Source organism: Ursus arctos, unplaced genomic scaffold (genome assembly GCF_023065955.2).
Source record: "Ursus arctos isolate Adak ecotype North America unplaced genomic scaffold, UrsArc2.0 scaffold_34, whole genome shotgun sequence".
Classification (NCBI taxonomy): Eukaryota; Metazoa; Chordata; class Mammalia; order Carnivora; family Ursidae; genus Ursus; species Ursus arctos.
In genome coordinates, this window is record NW_026623030.1 from 18,320,587 (window position 1) to 18,336,342 (window position 15,756).

At 46.4% G+C, this 15,756-nt stretch overlaps 1 protein-coding gene across 1 annotated transcript in view; it reads right to left on the reverse strand.

Moving 5' to 3' along the window:
- The window catches only part of FBXW8 (F-box and WD repeat domain containing 8), a 116,559-nt gene extending 101,566 nt beyond the window's left edge, over positions 1-14,993 (reverse strand). The window contains exons 1-2 of the mRNA XM_026514961.3: positions 14,594-14,993; positions 28-132 (exon numbers count right to left, since the gene is read on the reverse strand). Coding sequence (XP_026370746.2) covers positions 28-132; positions 14,594-14,911 — 423 coding nt within the window. The 5' untranslated portion in view covers positions 14,912-14,993. The remainder of the gene's footprint in view (positions 1-27; positions 133-14,593) is intronic.
- Between the last annotated feature and the right edge of the window lie 763 nt (positions 14,994-15,756).

Sequence of the window (15,756 nt, forward strand, 5' to 3'; positions counted from 1 at the left end):
AATATTGAACGTTTAATAATCGCTTACCTGTGCGCACCTTCCTAGTTCTTTCCTGTCCAGATACTGAAATATATTGATTGCCAGTTCATAAGGCAGTTGGATATCAAAGAAGGGCACATCATCCATTTCATTCTGAGAAAGAGAAAAGGGAAATAAGTTTACAACTCGGAAGTATGAAAATGCTCCTTTGAAAAACGGCAAGAGATATTCTTGGGTGCAAATGAGAGAGGTGCTGTTGTCCCAGGAGGAGCCAGCCGCACATTCTCACTACTCCACGGAGCAGTCACAGAACCTGAGCCACTCTGAATTCACACCGCCACAAGCCCACCCTCCTCACATTCACTCAGAAAATCCACAAGACTATTTCCCATAATGCTTCAAAAAGCAGCAAGGGTGCCTGCTCACAATCTGGGTATACCCCAGGAATCCGTGCAAAGGTTGTGGAAAGCCACTTGGCCTCTGAGGAAAGCTGAGTGGTGGGCAGCCGAGAAAGTGAGCCTTGAAATCAGAGGGGCCACCGGTCCCCTCAGGACAACTCCTCCTATAACCCGCCTTGGGAGGGCAGTGAGCCCCCACAGCCAGAGAAATGCTGACCTAGGTCACTAAAGTGTTTTCACCAGGAAAAGAACAGGGCTATGAAGAGGAGCAAGAAGTAAACGCAATGCTGCTCTTGAATGAGGTGAGCACCACCTCCCCTTGGCCACTGGAGAAACACACGGTTTCCTAATGCACTCAGGGGCCTACACTGGTTAACCTGAGTGAGCTGGTGCAAACAAAGCAGTTCTTCTTCGGTGTCATTTATTAATGTGGAGAAATTAGAGCTCGCCTGCCTCTGGATAAGCAATTAGGGATGAGGTAACAGGCTTTATTTGAGAGATAAGGCTGTCATGACGATCCTGGTTGCACAAAGAAATAGAGTGTGAAGGAGAAAGAAAGCCAAGTGTGTATATGCCCCTCGGCCCGTTCCCAAATCCACCAGCTAACGCTCACTTTTGTATGGGTTTCTGCAAAGCTGGGGAAAGAGGGCTGTTTGTCTCAATGGAACTTAATAAAATTCATTTTTAATAAGCTTTGGCTGACATCAGTGACTTACAGGTTGCAAGCAAATTATTAATTCACCACTCAAATACAACAGTCCCATACTGCAAGGCTGCAGTCTGAAAACTGAAAATAGTCTCAGCATTTTTAAGGGAGCTGTGAGCACTGATTTAGCCTCTACCAAGATCCAGGGTAAAGATTTTTCTGGAACGATGTTTCCATTCATCTAGGAGTCTCAGAGCTAAAAGATAATGCAAGGCATAAGAAGGAAATGTATTCAACTTTGCAAAAATAGCGCAAGGCTAAGTATGAGAGCCAGAAAGATCTCTGGAGGGAAAAAGAGCAAGAGTTGACAGTTCTCTGTGGGCAAAGTACAGAATGTTAAATCGGCAGAGAAATGCTGGCCATACAGTAGGGGACAAAAAACAAAAAAATCTGCAAGTGTAATCAGAAGGCAAAGGGGTCCCTGCCCAAAAAAATAATGGAAAGTCTTAGTCTAATGTCAGGCTAGGTCCCCTTTTACAACTCATTGGCTTCACTCACGGAGGAAAAGAGGCAGCAGTTTCTCACTTGGTCCAGATAGAACCTGAGACTCCTTAACACAATCAGGGCAGGGGAGGGGGGTGTCACCCACCACCAGCTGAGGAAAGCCACACACAAAAGCAGACTATCGTTTGTGACCTTTCTCTTTGGATTATTTGACTATGATAAGGTGAAGAAGCCTACTTTACCGGCACGGTAGAGAAATAAGAATGTTCCATATCCTCATACAAGCAGAATGAGGGCAAAGAAAAGCCTGCACTAGTGCAAAGTGAACTCAGATCTAGCTTTTACACTGTTAGGGACACCAGGCTTTGCTTTCTTCAATCAGTCCCCACTTTAGGACTATCAACTAGTTTCTGGACTTGACACTACTATAACGAAGCAAGAGAAATCACCTTTATTTCTAGTTATTCTGGTGTAGAAAAGTCACATTTGTGGTGACAGAAGCCTTCCCTGTTTTACCCATTCGGATGGCTGATTCTCTATTCTCATCTTGGAACACAGTGCCTCTACCCCAGCAGAACCACAACCCTGCCACCATCGTCTTTGGTCCCAACCACCATAACCGGTGGGCTGGACGTTCAGAACAAAGATGCAAACTGATAATCCTGGTTCTGCCACCTGACTAGCCATGTGACCAGGCTAAATATGCGAGTCTCCGCTTCCTCATCTGTGAAAGAGAACGCATACCTACTCAAAGGGTAGTTGCAAGAATAAAATGAAATAATACATGGAAAGGGCATGGGGCAAGTACCAGGGCAAAGCACACAATAACTGATTGATTCTGCTATAGTCTTTCCCGGAGTGGCACGTCGGCTCCCTTTTTTTCCTCCCTCCAACAAATATTTGATTAGGTCCACTTTCCAGGTGACTCCTCTATCAGCTTGTTTACACGGTTCTGTCTCCCCTTGTCCTACCATAAGCAGCGGAGAGCTGGTGACGGCAGAGAGGGGATGGCACAGTAAATGCAGTTTCTCAGGAGTCTGAACAATGGGAGTGTCCTTACCATAGGTCTTTTTTGAAACAACTTTTCAAAGAGAATCATCAATTTTAAGAGGCTATACCACGGTGACTAAAGAAGGATTTGTTCTAGTGCACAGTGGAGAAAAAGGATGCAGCCACCAGGGGGCAAATGACCAGTCGGGGGGGGGGGGTTGTGGCCCCCATACCAACAAATGATCGCAAATGCCACGATCGTCTCATTGTTAATGTACCAGTTGTGAAGGATCCGGAGAATTTTTAAGTTCTGGGGGACAACAACTATTTCAAAGCATTGAATTATGTGAACACCAACATTACAAAGCCAAACTTTTACATCATTATGCCCTTAGAATTACTACATCTAAACTCCAAAATGATTGTTGATCCCTAACAAATCAAGTTCTAGACTCCTATAAATGACCTTCCCTGTTGCTACCACTGGTTGGGGAATGGCAGGGGGAAAAAAAGAAACCCATGTGTTAAAGGAAGGTCCACATCTTCGGACCTATGTAGACCTCCAAGGTCAGGAAACCAAAGGCTGAAATTTCATGCTGCACACATGGACTCTCTTCGGCAAGACCTGTGATCACTGGTTCTTACAGCAGATGCTGCAGTGGATCACTCCGATTCCCCCACTGGGTCCATGACACTCATTGCCCTGAATGCTCAGAATGCTGCCTGCTCTTGGCTCATTGGCACAGCTTGAGAGCTGAGCCCCTTCCTAGGCACTAGCCTTGGTCAAACAAGCTACCTCGTCCAAGGTTACATCCCCTATTGGAGGGCAGCCTGCACATCCAGTGGTCAGTCAATACCTACGTCCAAAGGCTTGCTCCCTTGCCTCATTTGGGACTTTTTGGGAAAGCCAACCTGCTAACCCACCTGCAGGCAAATCTCCATCCCAGAGTCTGTTTCACGAAAAATCCAACCTGATTTCTGAAGCAGTAGATGTGTTGAATATAGGACTGTCCTGCATCATGGTCCCAAAGGTTCTGATGCACAACTCTGGAGACAGGAGTCTAGCTAACCGACTTCCCTTTCCTCCACTCAAGGAGCGGGAATGACGTTAGAGTGACAGGATTAAATCAAGACACAGAACAAACTAGATTCAAAGTTAAATAAGCCATTCATAAGCTTCACTTTGTTTTTAGTAACAGATCACTTGACAAACACCTTATAAAAGATTTGAGAGTCAGGAGCATGTTTGACCCTGAAAATATAATTCTTGTGTAGGTACCCAGGTTTGACAAGGGTGTGGAGCCACATCCTGGACGGAGGTGCTAGCCCAATAACCACGCAAACGTGAAGAGCAGGGCTTGAGTACTCCCACTTGGCCCTTCCCGCAGCTCATAAAAAGAAGTAAACAATACCAGCTGCTGCAAGTGTGCAGAGAAGTACCTTATCATCTAAAGGCTGCTATCAGACTTCCATCTAGGCCATTCTGAAGCACAAAGCCATCTGAAAAGTTCTAGGCCACATGAACCAATTCTATATCTATGGATTAAAAAAAAACATGGAAACAGACAAGTGGACATTTCAGAAACAAAGATATTCCAAGAATGAAGGAAAGAAATTAAAGACACTGGAAATGTTAACATAGGGAAACCTGGTCACGCTATAAAAATATCAAAAGGACTACAATGTTTAGAGAGGATCACTTTCCATTAATTTTATGGCCCAAGCAATGTGAGACTGGCCAATAAGGCTACAGAAAACCAACACACTAAAGTATTAACATGGCTTCAAATGTGAGGGAAAACACCGTTTTGATAAAATACAACCTTGCCTTTAATTTTTCAGTGGCTCAAATATGGATTCTTTACCACTATGGTGACTCTTCTCCTGTATTATACAATGAGACCATCTATGGAGTTAAAAAATCCCCCAATTGGGGCGCCTGGGTGGCACAGCGGTTAAGCGTCTGCCTTCGGCTCAGGGCGTGATCCCGGCGTTATGGGATCGAGCCCCACATCAGGCTCTTCCGCTATGAGCCTGCTTCTTCCTCTCCCACTCCCCCTGCTTGTGTTCCCTCTCTCGCTGGCTGTCTCTATCTCTATCGAATAAATAAATATTAAAAAAAAAATCCCCCAATTGCCTGTTACCCCAAATTTTCAGGGGTGAGGCTCAAGCATCTCTTCCTCAGGCACACTAGAAATGGAGAACCACAACCCTAAATCATAGGTGGATTAAAAAAAAAAAAAGCAAAACATAAAAACAAAAAACACCACACAAACCCCACAAAGGGGTCATGTTACTTTGTTAATTCAAAGTCAGTGAATACTAGATTTTCCCAAAGTCTGCTGGACTTACTCCAAAAATGCTAAAAGAAATAGCGAATAGATCCATCCCCAGGGAGGCTGATTTGTACTCCTACGTGCTAATGTAAGACTAATTCTGTAAATGGATTGGTTTTGTGCCTTACTGTTAGAAATTTAATCTGTCTGCTCTTGTTTAGTAGAAGCAGGGATAATTACTAAGAGCCAAATCAGTGAAAAGTGAAGAAACGGCCTCAAGGTTTGTTCCCAATGTACATCTCCAGGACAAACAGAACATGAAAGCTCTCTCTAGGTGGGGTTTTAAGAAACCAAGAAAAGCACCTTGAACATACAATACACACGCAATAGTATTTCTGCTAAATCTGTGGCTGAAAGGAGACTGTTTTCTAAAGGAATTTATCTCAATTCTCTACATACTGCCAATGCGGGGTAAAGTAGACCCACACAATCTCAATCAGAAAAAATGAATTCCAGTTTCACCTGGGTGTTGAGAAAAGAAAAACTGGTTGATTGGGGGAGCAAAAAAAAAAAGTCTGAAACACTCAAGATAAATAGGCATTCATTCACAATCCCAAATTCGTCTCAAAATACGTATTTTTTAAAAAAATGACAGAAGAACCCCAAAATTAACAGTATAGCCTCTGAGCAATGGCATTACCAGATTTTTTTTCTTCTGAGTTCCTTAAGTATTTTTACCGTAAGTAGGGGATATTTTCACAGACACAGAAGAGCAAAACATTTTTGAAATAAGGTGTTTTATGTTCAAAATGCTGTCTGAAATCAGGGCCATTCCAGATGCCAGGGAGGAGAAGAGGTGCTGTTGGCAAATGTGTAAGAAATGAGGTCTATGCTGAAAGAGCTAAAATCTTTTCTAGAGACAAGTCATCATCGCATAAAACAGCATAAAGATGGGAGACTACAAAATGCAACACACACAGTCCCGTAAGGTATCCCAAAGTTCATTAGTAAGTTAGCTATTTAGAACTTGGAAATCATTTCTGCAGAGAAGCAATGCCGTGAAGAGTGAAGCTCCAAAACAGTCCACAAAAAGCCAAGTTATCTCTTCACATTTAATCTAATCTCTGTGCCTTGTGATGAAAAAAAAAAAAAAAAAGCAAAAACTATGTGGTAAGTTTCTGTAGACTGTGGAGCAGGGAGCCTGACTCAGGACTCAATCTCGGGACTCTGGGATCATGACCTGAGCAGAAGGCAGCTGCTTAACCGACTGAGCCACCCAGGCGCCCTCCAGTCTTTCTTTCTGTCTGTTTCCAACCAGGAGAAAGAGAACATCTGTCCTCTGCAGCCGAAGTTATGAACTTAAATTCCCATCGGTCCAGAGTGGGTTATGTGTTCATCCTTGGGCTAATCACTGACTCAGGTTGGCCAGGCTTATATCCACTCCCACTCCTGATAAAGGGGGAGGTGTCAGTGGATGATACAACACTATACAGTCTAACCAGCACAGCGCCTTGCACACAGTGGATGCACAATAAATGTACACTTTTTTTTTTTTTAAGTTTTATTTGTCAGAGCGAGAGAGAGAGCAAGCACAAGCATGGAGAGCGGGAGGTGGAAGCAGGCTTCCCACTGAGCAAGGAACCCGATGCAATACTCCATCCCAGGACCCTAGGATCATGACCTGAGCTGAAGGCAGACACTTAACCATCTGAGACACCCAGGTGTCCCTTTTTGCTTTTAAAAACAGGCTTTCCAATTCCAAGAACCATTCTCATTCACCACCTACTGGTGGGGTTGCACTGGGCACTTTGGCAAGGAATGGAGGCCAAAAACGCCCATCTAAAGGACTGGGAGTGAGTGCTGGGTGAAAGAAGTTGGTGTGAGGCAGAAGAGGCTGGCCCTCTGCCTTCAAAATCCCTTTTAGTTTAAACTGGGATCAGAGCTTAAGGACCCAGAAAAGAGGTAAGTCAGGTGAAGGGGGTGCTCCTGAGTCAGAAGCCTGGACCTGTGTGGGTATGGATTTATTTGTGAAAAGAGTGAACAGTTTCATGTCAAGGGTCCTAAACACTCCAAGCACATTCCTATCATCAGGATCACCTATAGAATTTGTAAAGCCCCATGTAAAACAAAACAGGGGGGGGGGGCTTGTTTAAAAAAGGATAAAGAATTTTAAGTCCCATGGGTCACACAGGCCCACAAGGCCAGCGGGCACTGGCCAGCACAGAACCGGCACATTTGCCGTTCTCTGACTAGATCCCCCTCCCCCAGATCTCTGCACGCTTGCCTCCTCATCTCTTTCCATGAAGCCCTTCTCGAACAGCACTATTTAAAATTATAGCCTCTCCCCCAACACATACACACTATCCCATCTATCTACTGTGTTTTCTCCAGACCATTACCTGAAAATGATTTGTCTACCTCTCTCCAGAATGTAAGTTCTGTAAGGGCACAGATCTTTTCTGTCTAGTTCACTGCTATAGCCTCAGAGCCTAGAACAGCACCTAGTACCAAGAAACCATTTAATCAATATTTGTGGAATGAATGAAGCCCAAGCTGCTTCAACCAGCAGAAGCTTCCAATGAAGAGATGGCGACCTAAGTTACAAGTTGTTCTGGTATACATAGAGAGCATTTCAAAATGTGCCTAAGTAGAGACCTGCTAATTCATAACAGGGAAAAAAAAAAATGAATCACCCAGATAGTGAGAACTTTCCACGGAGGAAAAGGAAGAAGGAAGAGAACTCAGAGCTGGAGGGATTGGGGGTGGGGGGGTGTAGTTAACATAAGAGACAGATTTCAAGTTGAGCATTAAAGAGAAGGCAGAGGACAGCAAAGAGGAAGGGAAGTTGGGCCAGCTAAGCCAGTTCGTGAGTTCACATTTTACTGTTTGCTGTAGTTCATATTAGCAAGTTTCCTCACTCATCTCTAACTTAAAAACAGAAGTTACACCATCAGGGGCGCCTGGGTGGCACAACAGTTAAGCGTCTGCCTTCAGCTCAGGGCGTGATCCCGGTGTTATGGGATCGAGCCCCACGTCAGGCTCCTCCACTATGAGCCTGCTTCTTCCTCTCCCACTCCCCCTGCTTGTGTTCCCTCTCTCGCTGGCTGTCTCTATCTGTCAAATAAATAAATAAAATCTTTAAAAAAAAAAAAAAGAAAGAAAGAAGTTACACCATCAGATTGACCTTGTTGACAGCACAAATGTAGGTTCTGACAAATTAAATAATGACATAGTGGACAATGCATGTTAGTCAGCCCTAAGAAAACTTTATCAGGCCTGAAAACCCAAATCCTAACTGGAGGGAGGTTTGAATGTTCCCAGGGGTTCTAACAACCATGGAACCACTTTATAACACTGCTGTTGAGAGCAGTAATTCTGCCTATCTCAACCCCACAAACGTCAATAGGGCCCCTACTGCATGGAGTGCTATAGGTAAGGGAGCAAGACAGGAGACCCTGCCCTCCAGGGACTCCCCATCCCAGGAGTAGGGCAGCAAGGGGCTTATCAGTGATAAGTCTTAGCAAAGAGCAAGTGAGTGTAGTGAACTCTACACAATACTACAACAAGAAAAGGACCAGTTTTAATTTATTGGCTGCTTACTATACGCCAGGCTTTGTGCTAGGAACATTCCATGCTTTATTTCACGGTCTCTTCACAAGACAGGCATCAGCACCATCCTCATTTTTGGTAAGTAAGGCAGGATAAGTTACCTTGCCCAAGGTCAAACAGCTAGTTAAGCAGGGTCTCAATTTGAACTTGAGCCTGCCTAACTCCAGCGCCTAGACTCCTAACTCGGAGTTATTGTGCTTCCATTAATATCCTTTTAGTTAAAAGGAGGACTGTGGGCTTCCGAGGTCAGGGACTATGTCCATTCTGTTTACTACAGATTCCCCAGCACCCAGCTAATGAATAAATATGGTTGATTAGAAAACACATACATTCCATCGTTAGGGCTGCTTCAAACACCCACTGAAGGTGGACATCTGTTGTTCCTGTCGTTTCCTGCTCAACACCCGCTCCCTCTACTTTTATGGAAACCACCCACTCCTACTCTCAGTCACCTTGGTTTAATGAGACTGACACCTCCCCCTTTATCAGGAGTGGGAGTGGATATAAGCCTGGCCAACCTGAGTCAGTGATTAGCCCAAGGATGAACACATAACCCACTCTGGACCGATGGGAATTTAAGTTCATAACTTCGGCTGCAGAGGACAGATGTTCTCTTTCTCCTGGTTGGAAACAGACAGAAAGAAAGACTGGAGGGCGCCTGGGTGGCTCAGTCGGTTAAGCAGCTGCCTTCCGCTCAGGTCATGATCCCAGAGTCCCGAGATTGAGTCCTGAGTCAGGCTCCCTGCTCCACAGGGAGTCTGCTTCTCCCTCTGCTCCTCCCCCCACTCATTCTCAGATAAAAATCTAAAAAAAAAAAAAAAAAAAAGACCAGAGTTGCTGGTAGCCATTTTATCCCAAAGAGGGGGGTCTACCTGTGAATAAAGACAGCAAAAGGAAAGCAGGATGAGAACACGGAGAGATTTCTAGTTGCAGGATTTAAGCACCCACACCTGGAATCTTCAGTAGATTCCAGTTTGGGCTTAAGCCAGTTTGAGTGGGGTGCTGGAGTCCTGATCCACCACCTAAATAAAAGGGGGACCTTGCAACTGGACAGTACACATACCAAGCAAAGAGAGCAGCACACTTGCCATGATGCTCAAGTGCCCCCCGCCCCACCTCGGAGAAGCGGCAGTTATAGAGAGAGGGAAATGTAAGAAGAAATGTGCCTACTGCCTCTGAACATCTGTCCGGGTCTGTAGAAATTCTTTCACAAGCTAAAACCATATACTAAAGGAGAGTGTAGGTGCCCCTGCTCACCACCTAAAACCCCACAGCTTCTCAGCACTACTCTTAAAGCTTCCCAAGAAGAAAACTTCAAAGTTTTCATCTCAGCTAGGCTTGTCCATCGAAGGTCTGGCCTGCACCCAGCTGGAGGACACCCCAACCCAGTGCTGTTCACCTAGGCCTCGAAAGGCAAATTAACGCCTGACGGCCAACTTACTAGCTGGATCTCACTGTAGGGGGGATACTGCAGGCTCGGAGGTGAAAGAGGCTGCAAACACAACACAACAAGACACACTGGCACAACAGAGCACACCAAGGGCTGGAGGGGAGGGGAATCACCCAAAAGAGAGGGAATGTTGGGAGGTGGGACCAGATTTGTATTTCTCCCTCATGTCAAGTAGATCAGCCTGTCGGAGTTTCTGTGAAGTCTCAGGTGGAACTCAATTTTCCTTCTCGGGAGTCAGCCATGGATCAAATAAGGATCCTTGGGAAAACAAACTCAAGATTACAAACTCATGACCCAAGGCAGACCTGGCCCACAGAAGATTTCGTTTAACCCCCAGTGTTAGTACTTAAAAACATTTTTTCTTGCATTAGTTAGCAACAATTAAAAATGGGAGGAATTAAGAGCACCTGGGTGGCTCAGCCAATAAAGCATCTGCCTTCGGCTCGGGTCATGATCCTGGGATCCAGCCCCGCATTGGGCTCCCTGCTTAGCAGGGAGCCTACTTCTCCCTCTCCTGCTCCCCCGGCTTGTATGCTTACTCTGTGTCAAATAAAATCTTTAAAAAAAAAAAAAAAAAAAAAGGGGGGAGTTTGAGTGATAGATGGCATTAATGGCCGCTATTTTGTTCATTCCTCCCTATACCCAGGCAGTGGGTGAGTCCACCCTAACTCTAGGCTTGGCCATCTGGCTTGCTCTGGCAGATGTGGACAGTAACAAACACAACCTGGGCAGACTTTGAAAGCACTTGGGCATTAGAGCTTGCCCTCCCTGCCACTTTCGTAGCCCTGAGAAAGGCCCATCCAGAACTCACCTGTTGGATGACGAGACATGCAGCAAGCACACACACACCCCCAGAAACCAGCCAGCCCCCAGAAGCAGAGCTGCCTAGTTGACCTGCAGCAGCTAACCTCAGACATCTGAGTGAACCCACCCAGGCCCAGCCCAAACTACCACCCTGCAAAATGCTGAACTCAATAGTGGTGGGTTAATTTTGAGAGAGAGAGAGAGAGAGAGAGAGAGAGTGCAGGAACATGCACACGAGCCGAAGGAGGGCCAGAGGGAGAGGCAGACTCCCCGCTGAGCAGGGAACCCAACCCTGGGATCCTGACCTGAACCGAAGGCAGACACTTAACCGACTGAGCCACCCGGGCGCCCCTAAATGGTGTTTTAAGCCAAAGTCCTGGGTGATTTCTGTGTGGCAAAAACTGATGGAGTCCACATAAAAACAAACATTCCCAATTACAAAACAAAAACCTAAAGACTCTGCCACACTGCGACCACATTCCTATGAGGCAACAACCAGCGGACATGGGCAGTGGCTCCCCCTTTAGCCCACCTACCACGTGTGTCCTCCAATTTATCACCTTCTCATCTTGCCCATGCTGAAGTCGAGTTCAGTTGCCATAGGTCATCTCAGATGCTGTTATGTTCACGGCAAAGAAAAAAGTGAAATACTGTACTCTACATACTTGAGTTACTATCAGATAGGAAAGCCATTATAACCACCCTGGAAAATTGTTTGTTAGGATCTACGAAGGCTGAACACCTGCACACTTATGACCCAGCAATTGCACAGTTACCTCTATACCTAAGAAAAACGAGTCCACAGGTTCCAAAAGATGTGCAAAGCGCTCACAGCACTATGCCCAATAGTCCCAAAGCAGCTGTTAAACTAGTTATCAGGAATGTCCGAGGCGCCTGGGTGGCTCAGTCAGTTAAGCGTCTGCCTTCAGCTCAGGTCATGATCTCTGGGTCCTGGGATCAAGCCCCACATCGGGCTCCCTGCTCAGCGGGGAGTCTGCTTCTCCCCCATCTTCCCCCTCTCATGGTGTGCACGCTCTCAAATCTTTAAAAAAAGTTTTTTTAAAAAAAGGAATGTCCATCAACAGAATAAAATGTGACATTCACAGAGATGAATCTCACACATGTCAGAACCCAGACACAAGCAAGTACATGCTGTATGATTCTACTTATAGTTCAAAAACAGACAAAATTAAAATAAGGTGTTAGAAGTCAGGTGAGAACACATGGGGGTTCTGACAAGCTGAGAATGCTGTTCTGAAATCTGGGTGCTATTTACATGGATGTGTACACTGGTGAAAACTCACCAACCTGGACATTTATGATTTTATACAGTTTGATTTAAAGAAACTTTTAAAAATAGAAAAATAAGACCAAGAGGGCAGGGTTTCAAAAAAACAAAAAAAAAGGTTAAGTATTTTTTAGGGATATCATGAAGGCAATTTCTACACTACCTGTCGTGTTTAATATTTAATGTGACAAAAAGTATAATAGCCATCATAGGGCACCCAGCTGGCTCAGTCAGTGGAGCATGTGACTCTTGATCTCAGGGTTGCGAGTTCAAGCCCCAAGTTGGGTGTAGAGAGTACTTAAAGAAATGATAAACATGAGTTAAAGCATTACAGATGTATGGCTGGAATCTGGAAAGACACTTAACACCTGATGAACTAGGAAGGAGGACAGAATGAGCCACTCTGAGCCTACCTCACTCATTTGCATGATCTGCCTGACCTCTGGGCTCTGGGGCTTACAACCACTGACATAGGAATCCAAGCCTTTTCTGTAAAAGTTACCATCATTTGTCACATCTAGGACAGTGGGTAGGTTGATTGCCTCTAAAAACAAAACAAAAAGTTAATTACTTTCTTAATGCTCATCTGTCAAATGGGGCGAATAGCAGCCACTGGAGAGGGTTGTTAATAGACCTGAAGATAATGTCTTGAAACCCTTAATGCAGTACCAAGGAGATTGAGAGTAATTTTATTTATAGCCGTGTTGACGATTGCATAATACTAAAAAAAATTTTTTTAAAGGCCCCAAAGGTTGGATACTGTTCATAGGATGCAGAGCCCAGTAGCACCTAACGTGGTGATGCTGCAGACAGGGGAGATCATGGGCACACATTCCAGAGCAGGCTTTTCCTAACTCTAACTCTGATGTGCCTCTTGGATCCTACAGTAGGCAGGCCTCTTCCATTTCTAGAAGACTTCATTTAGGGCTCCACCGTTTTTGGTTTCAATGTCAGCCCTCAGGAGTACTAGAACCAAAACGCCTTGAAGAGTCAAGACAGCAAGCCAAAGGAAGCTGTACAGCAGAGAACAAGGTCTCAAATTTGCTTGACTATCCCAACCACGACATGTCTAAGTGCTTCCTCAGGATATTAAGCAGATCTAGGGACACACCAGAACCCGTCTTTTAATAAGGCTTAAGGGGATTTTTACACTAAGTTTGCAAACTACCTGGTGAAATTTACAGTCCAACAGACCTGGATCCAAATTCAACCTGCAGAACTTACCAGCGAAGCATCCCTGGGGGCAGTTACAGAAAAACCTCTTTGAATATCCTCATTCATAAAAGGAGACCAACAATATGGACTTCCCAGGATTGTTGTGAAGCCTGAAGACACTGCCACACTTAGCAGGTTGGATTTTCTCTGTGAGGCTCCAAGTACGTCTTTGTCCTAACAATCCACTTTCCTGTTTCCCTCTACCACCGTGAGCCAGTCTTGCCTTAGCCTACTAATCTACTTCCATGGGAGTAACTTCTGCATAGATCTGGACCAGCCTGAGCTACTTATCCGGTGCTAAGCCACCTTCCCAAGGCCTTGAAAGATTTTTACATCCGCCAGACTTCCTCAGTGATGACCCACTTCTCACAGAAGCAGACATGATGCCAGCATGAATTTTCATACATATAAGAATTATTACATCAAAGGAGTTTATTATACACATGCACAGAAAGCAGTTCTAACCCTAGAAGTAGACCAGAAACTTGATGGAAACTTCTATAGCTATTAATGTTGTTTGAATAAAACTACATGTGAAATAAGCCATTATTTCTGGAAACTTGCTAATTACAGAATTACTCTCAACTGGGAAGCTGTAGAAGCCTTCTTTAAGCCTAATTTAAATCGAACCAGGAGCACGTGGGTGGCTCAGTCATTACAGCAGATGACCCTCTGACTTTTGACCTGGGCTCAGGTCATGGGATTTAGTCCAGCATGGGGCTCCATGCTCCGTGGCGCTGCGGGGGGGGGGGGGGGTCTGCTTGAGGATTCTTTCTCCCTCTGCCCCTCCCCACTCTCTAAACCATTAAAACCTGCTGTATTGCCCTACCCCTTAACCATGGATGTGTTTTAGATGATCCTGACTGTGCCAACTTTGTAAAAATTTTGGAGGGGGGGGGGTCCTCCAGATTCTCTGATAAGAACCTCCATGCTAATGATAGTGCCCAAAGGATTTTGCTTTCTCTGGTTTTTGAATACATGCAGTTGGAAAAGAAAAAACAAAAACAAAAAAAACCTGAGTAGTACAAACATTATACAGAATAAAGTTAAAATTGCTTCCTATCCCTGTCCTGAGAAGGCAGCCCTTGTTAGAAGAGTTCAAGAGCCAGATTTCTCAAACTGATACGGACATTTTGGGCTGGATAATTTTTTCTGGGTACTGTCCATGCACTGTAGGATGTTCAGGAGTATCCCGACTTCTGCCCACTAGACTCCAGTAGCAACTCCCCCAACCCAGTGGTGGCATCCTAAAAAGGTCTGCAGACACTGCCAAGATGCGGGAACAAAGTTACCCCAGGGTGGGAAGCACCCCTTCCAGAGACACTCTATGCCTGCAAAGACATATGGTGGCACACACTTTCCGATTCATGTCGGGGGGGGGGGGGGGGGGGCAGGGGCAGGTCCGGATCTCAGCAGGAGGCGACGGCCACTCACCAGGTCTCGGATGAGCTGGTCCACCAGCTGCTCCCCGCCCCCGGCGCCCTCGCGAGCCGGAGGGGAGCGGGAACGGCTCGCCGCGTCCTGCCTCTCGGCCCGGGTCGCCCGCGCCGCCGGGGGCCGCCCCGCACCCTCCAAGAGGCCCTGTGCCAGCGCCAGGTACCCCGAGGCCTGCTCGCCGCGCCCCGGGGCCACTTCGGCCCGCCGCGGCCGCCTCTCGGCAGCTTCGGGCCGCCGCCGCTTTCTGAGCGCCTGGGCCTGCGCCAGCTCCTCCTGCCAGCACCGGCGGAACTCGTCCAGGCTGTGGTCGTCCATCGCCGCCGGTCCGGCCCGGCCCTCCGCGTCCTCCTCGGCCCGCCGGCTGCCACGGGACAGTCCCTCCGCGGGAAGTGTCCGCCGCGGCCGGAAACCCGCGCCTCAGCCGCACTCGGGTTCCGGGTGGGCGGCCCCGCCCCCGGCGCGCCCCTCCAGCGGTCCCCCGCGTAGGGGGCTCGCGGTGCCCCAGGCCAAGGTCGGTGTCCGACCCCGCGTCCAGCCTCTCGGCCTGTGGTTCTTGTCAAGCGCGGACTTGGCGCCAAGCACCGTTTCTTGGGTCAAAATAGGCCATTGGTTAAATAAATTTTGCCCCATTAGAGTGTAAGAAAGATCCTAACTAGAACGTCAGCAACTGAAGAGCTGAGACGGCATCTGTTTGTCCATTGCTAGGTCTTTAGCCCTCAAAACAGTGCCTGGGACATAGGAGCTGCTCTATACATAATGAATCCATGAAATACTATGTAGCTATTAAATATTACATGTAGAAAATTTAATCACATGACAATATAACCCAGCAAGAGAAAGCCAGGGTACATCAACATTCGGTACGATGCCAGCCTGTTTTTTTGAGTACGTATGCAGAAGAGCTCTCTAGAGAGGGCTGGATTATGGCTTAGAATATACAGATACAAGCAAAAAGAGCACTAAATTTTCTACAGTGAAAGTTAGCCTAACCCCGATTCCCCCAGAAAGCAGAGCCTGAGACCTGGGCTTGCAGGTAGCTAGTGTATCCGTGATTATGGAGAATAGGGGTGGGGTACCAAGAGAGCAGTGCGTGGGGTGGGAGGGACAGCTAATCCAAAGACCATCTTGAGTTGGTCTTGCTGTAGGCAACTTACACTCCA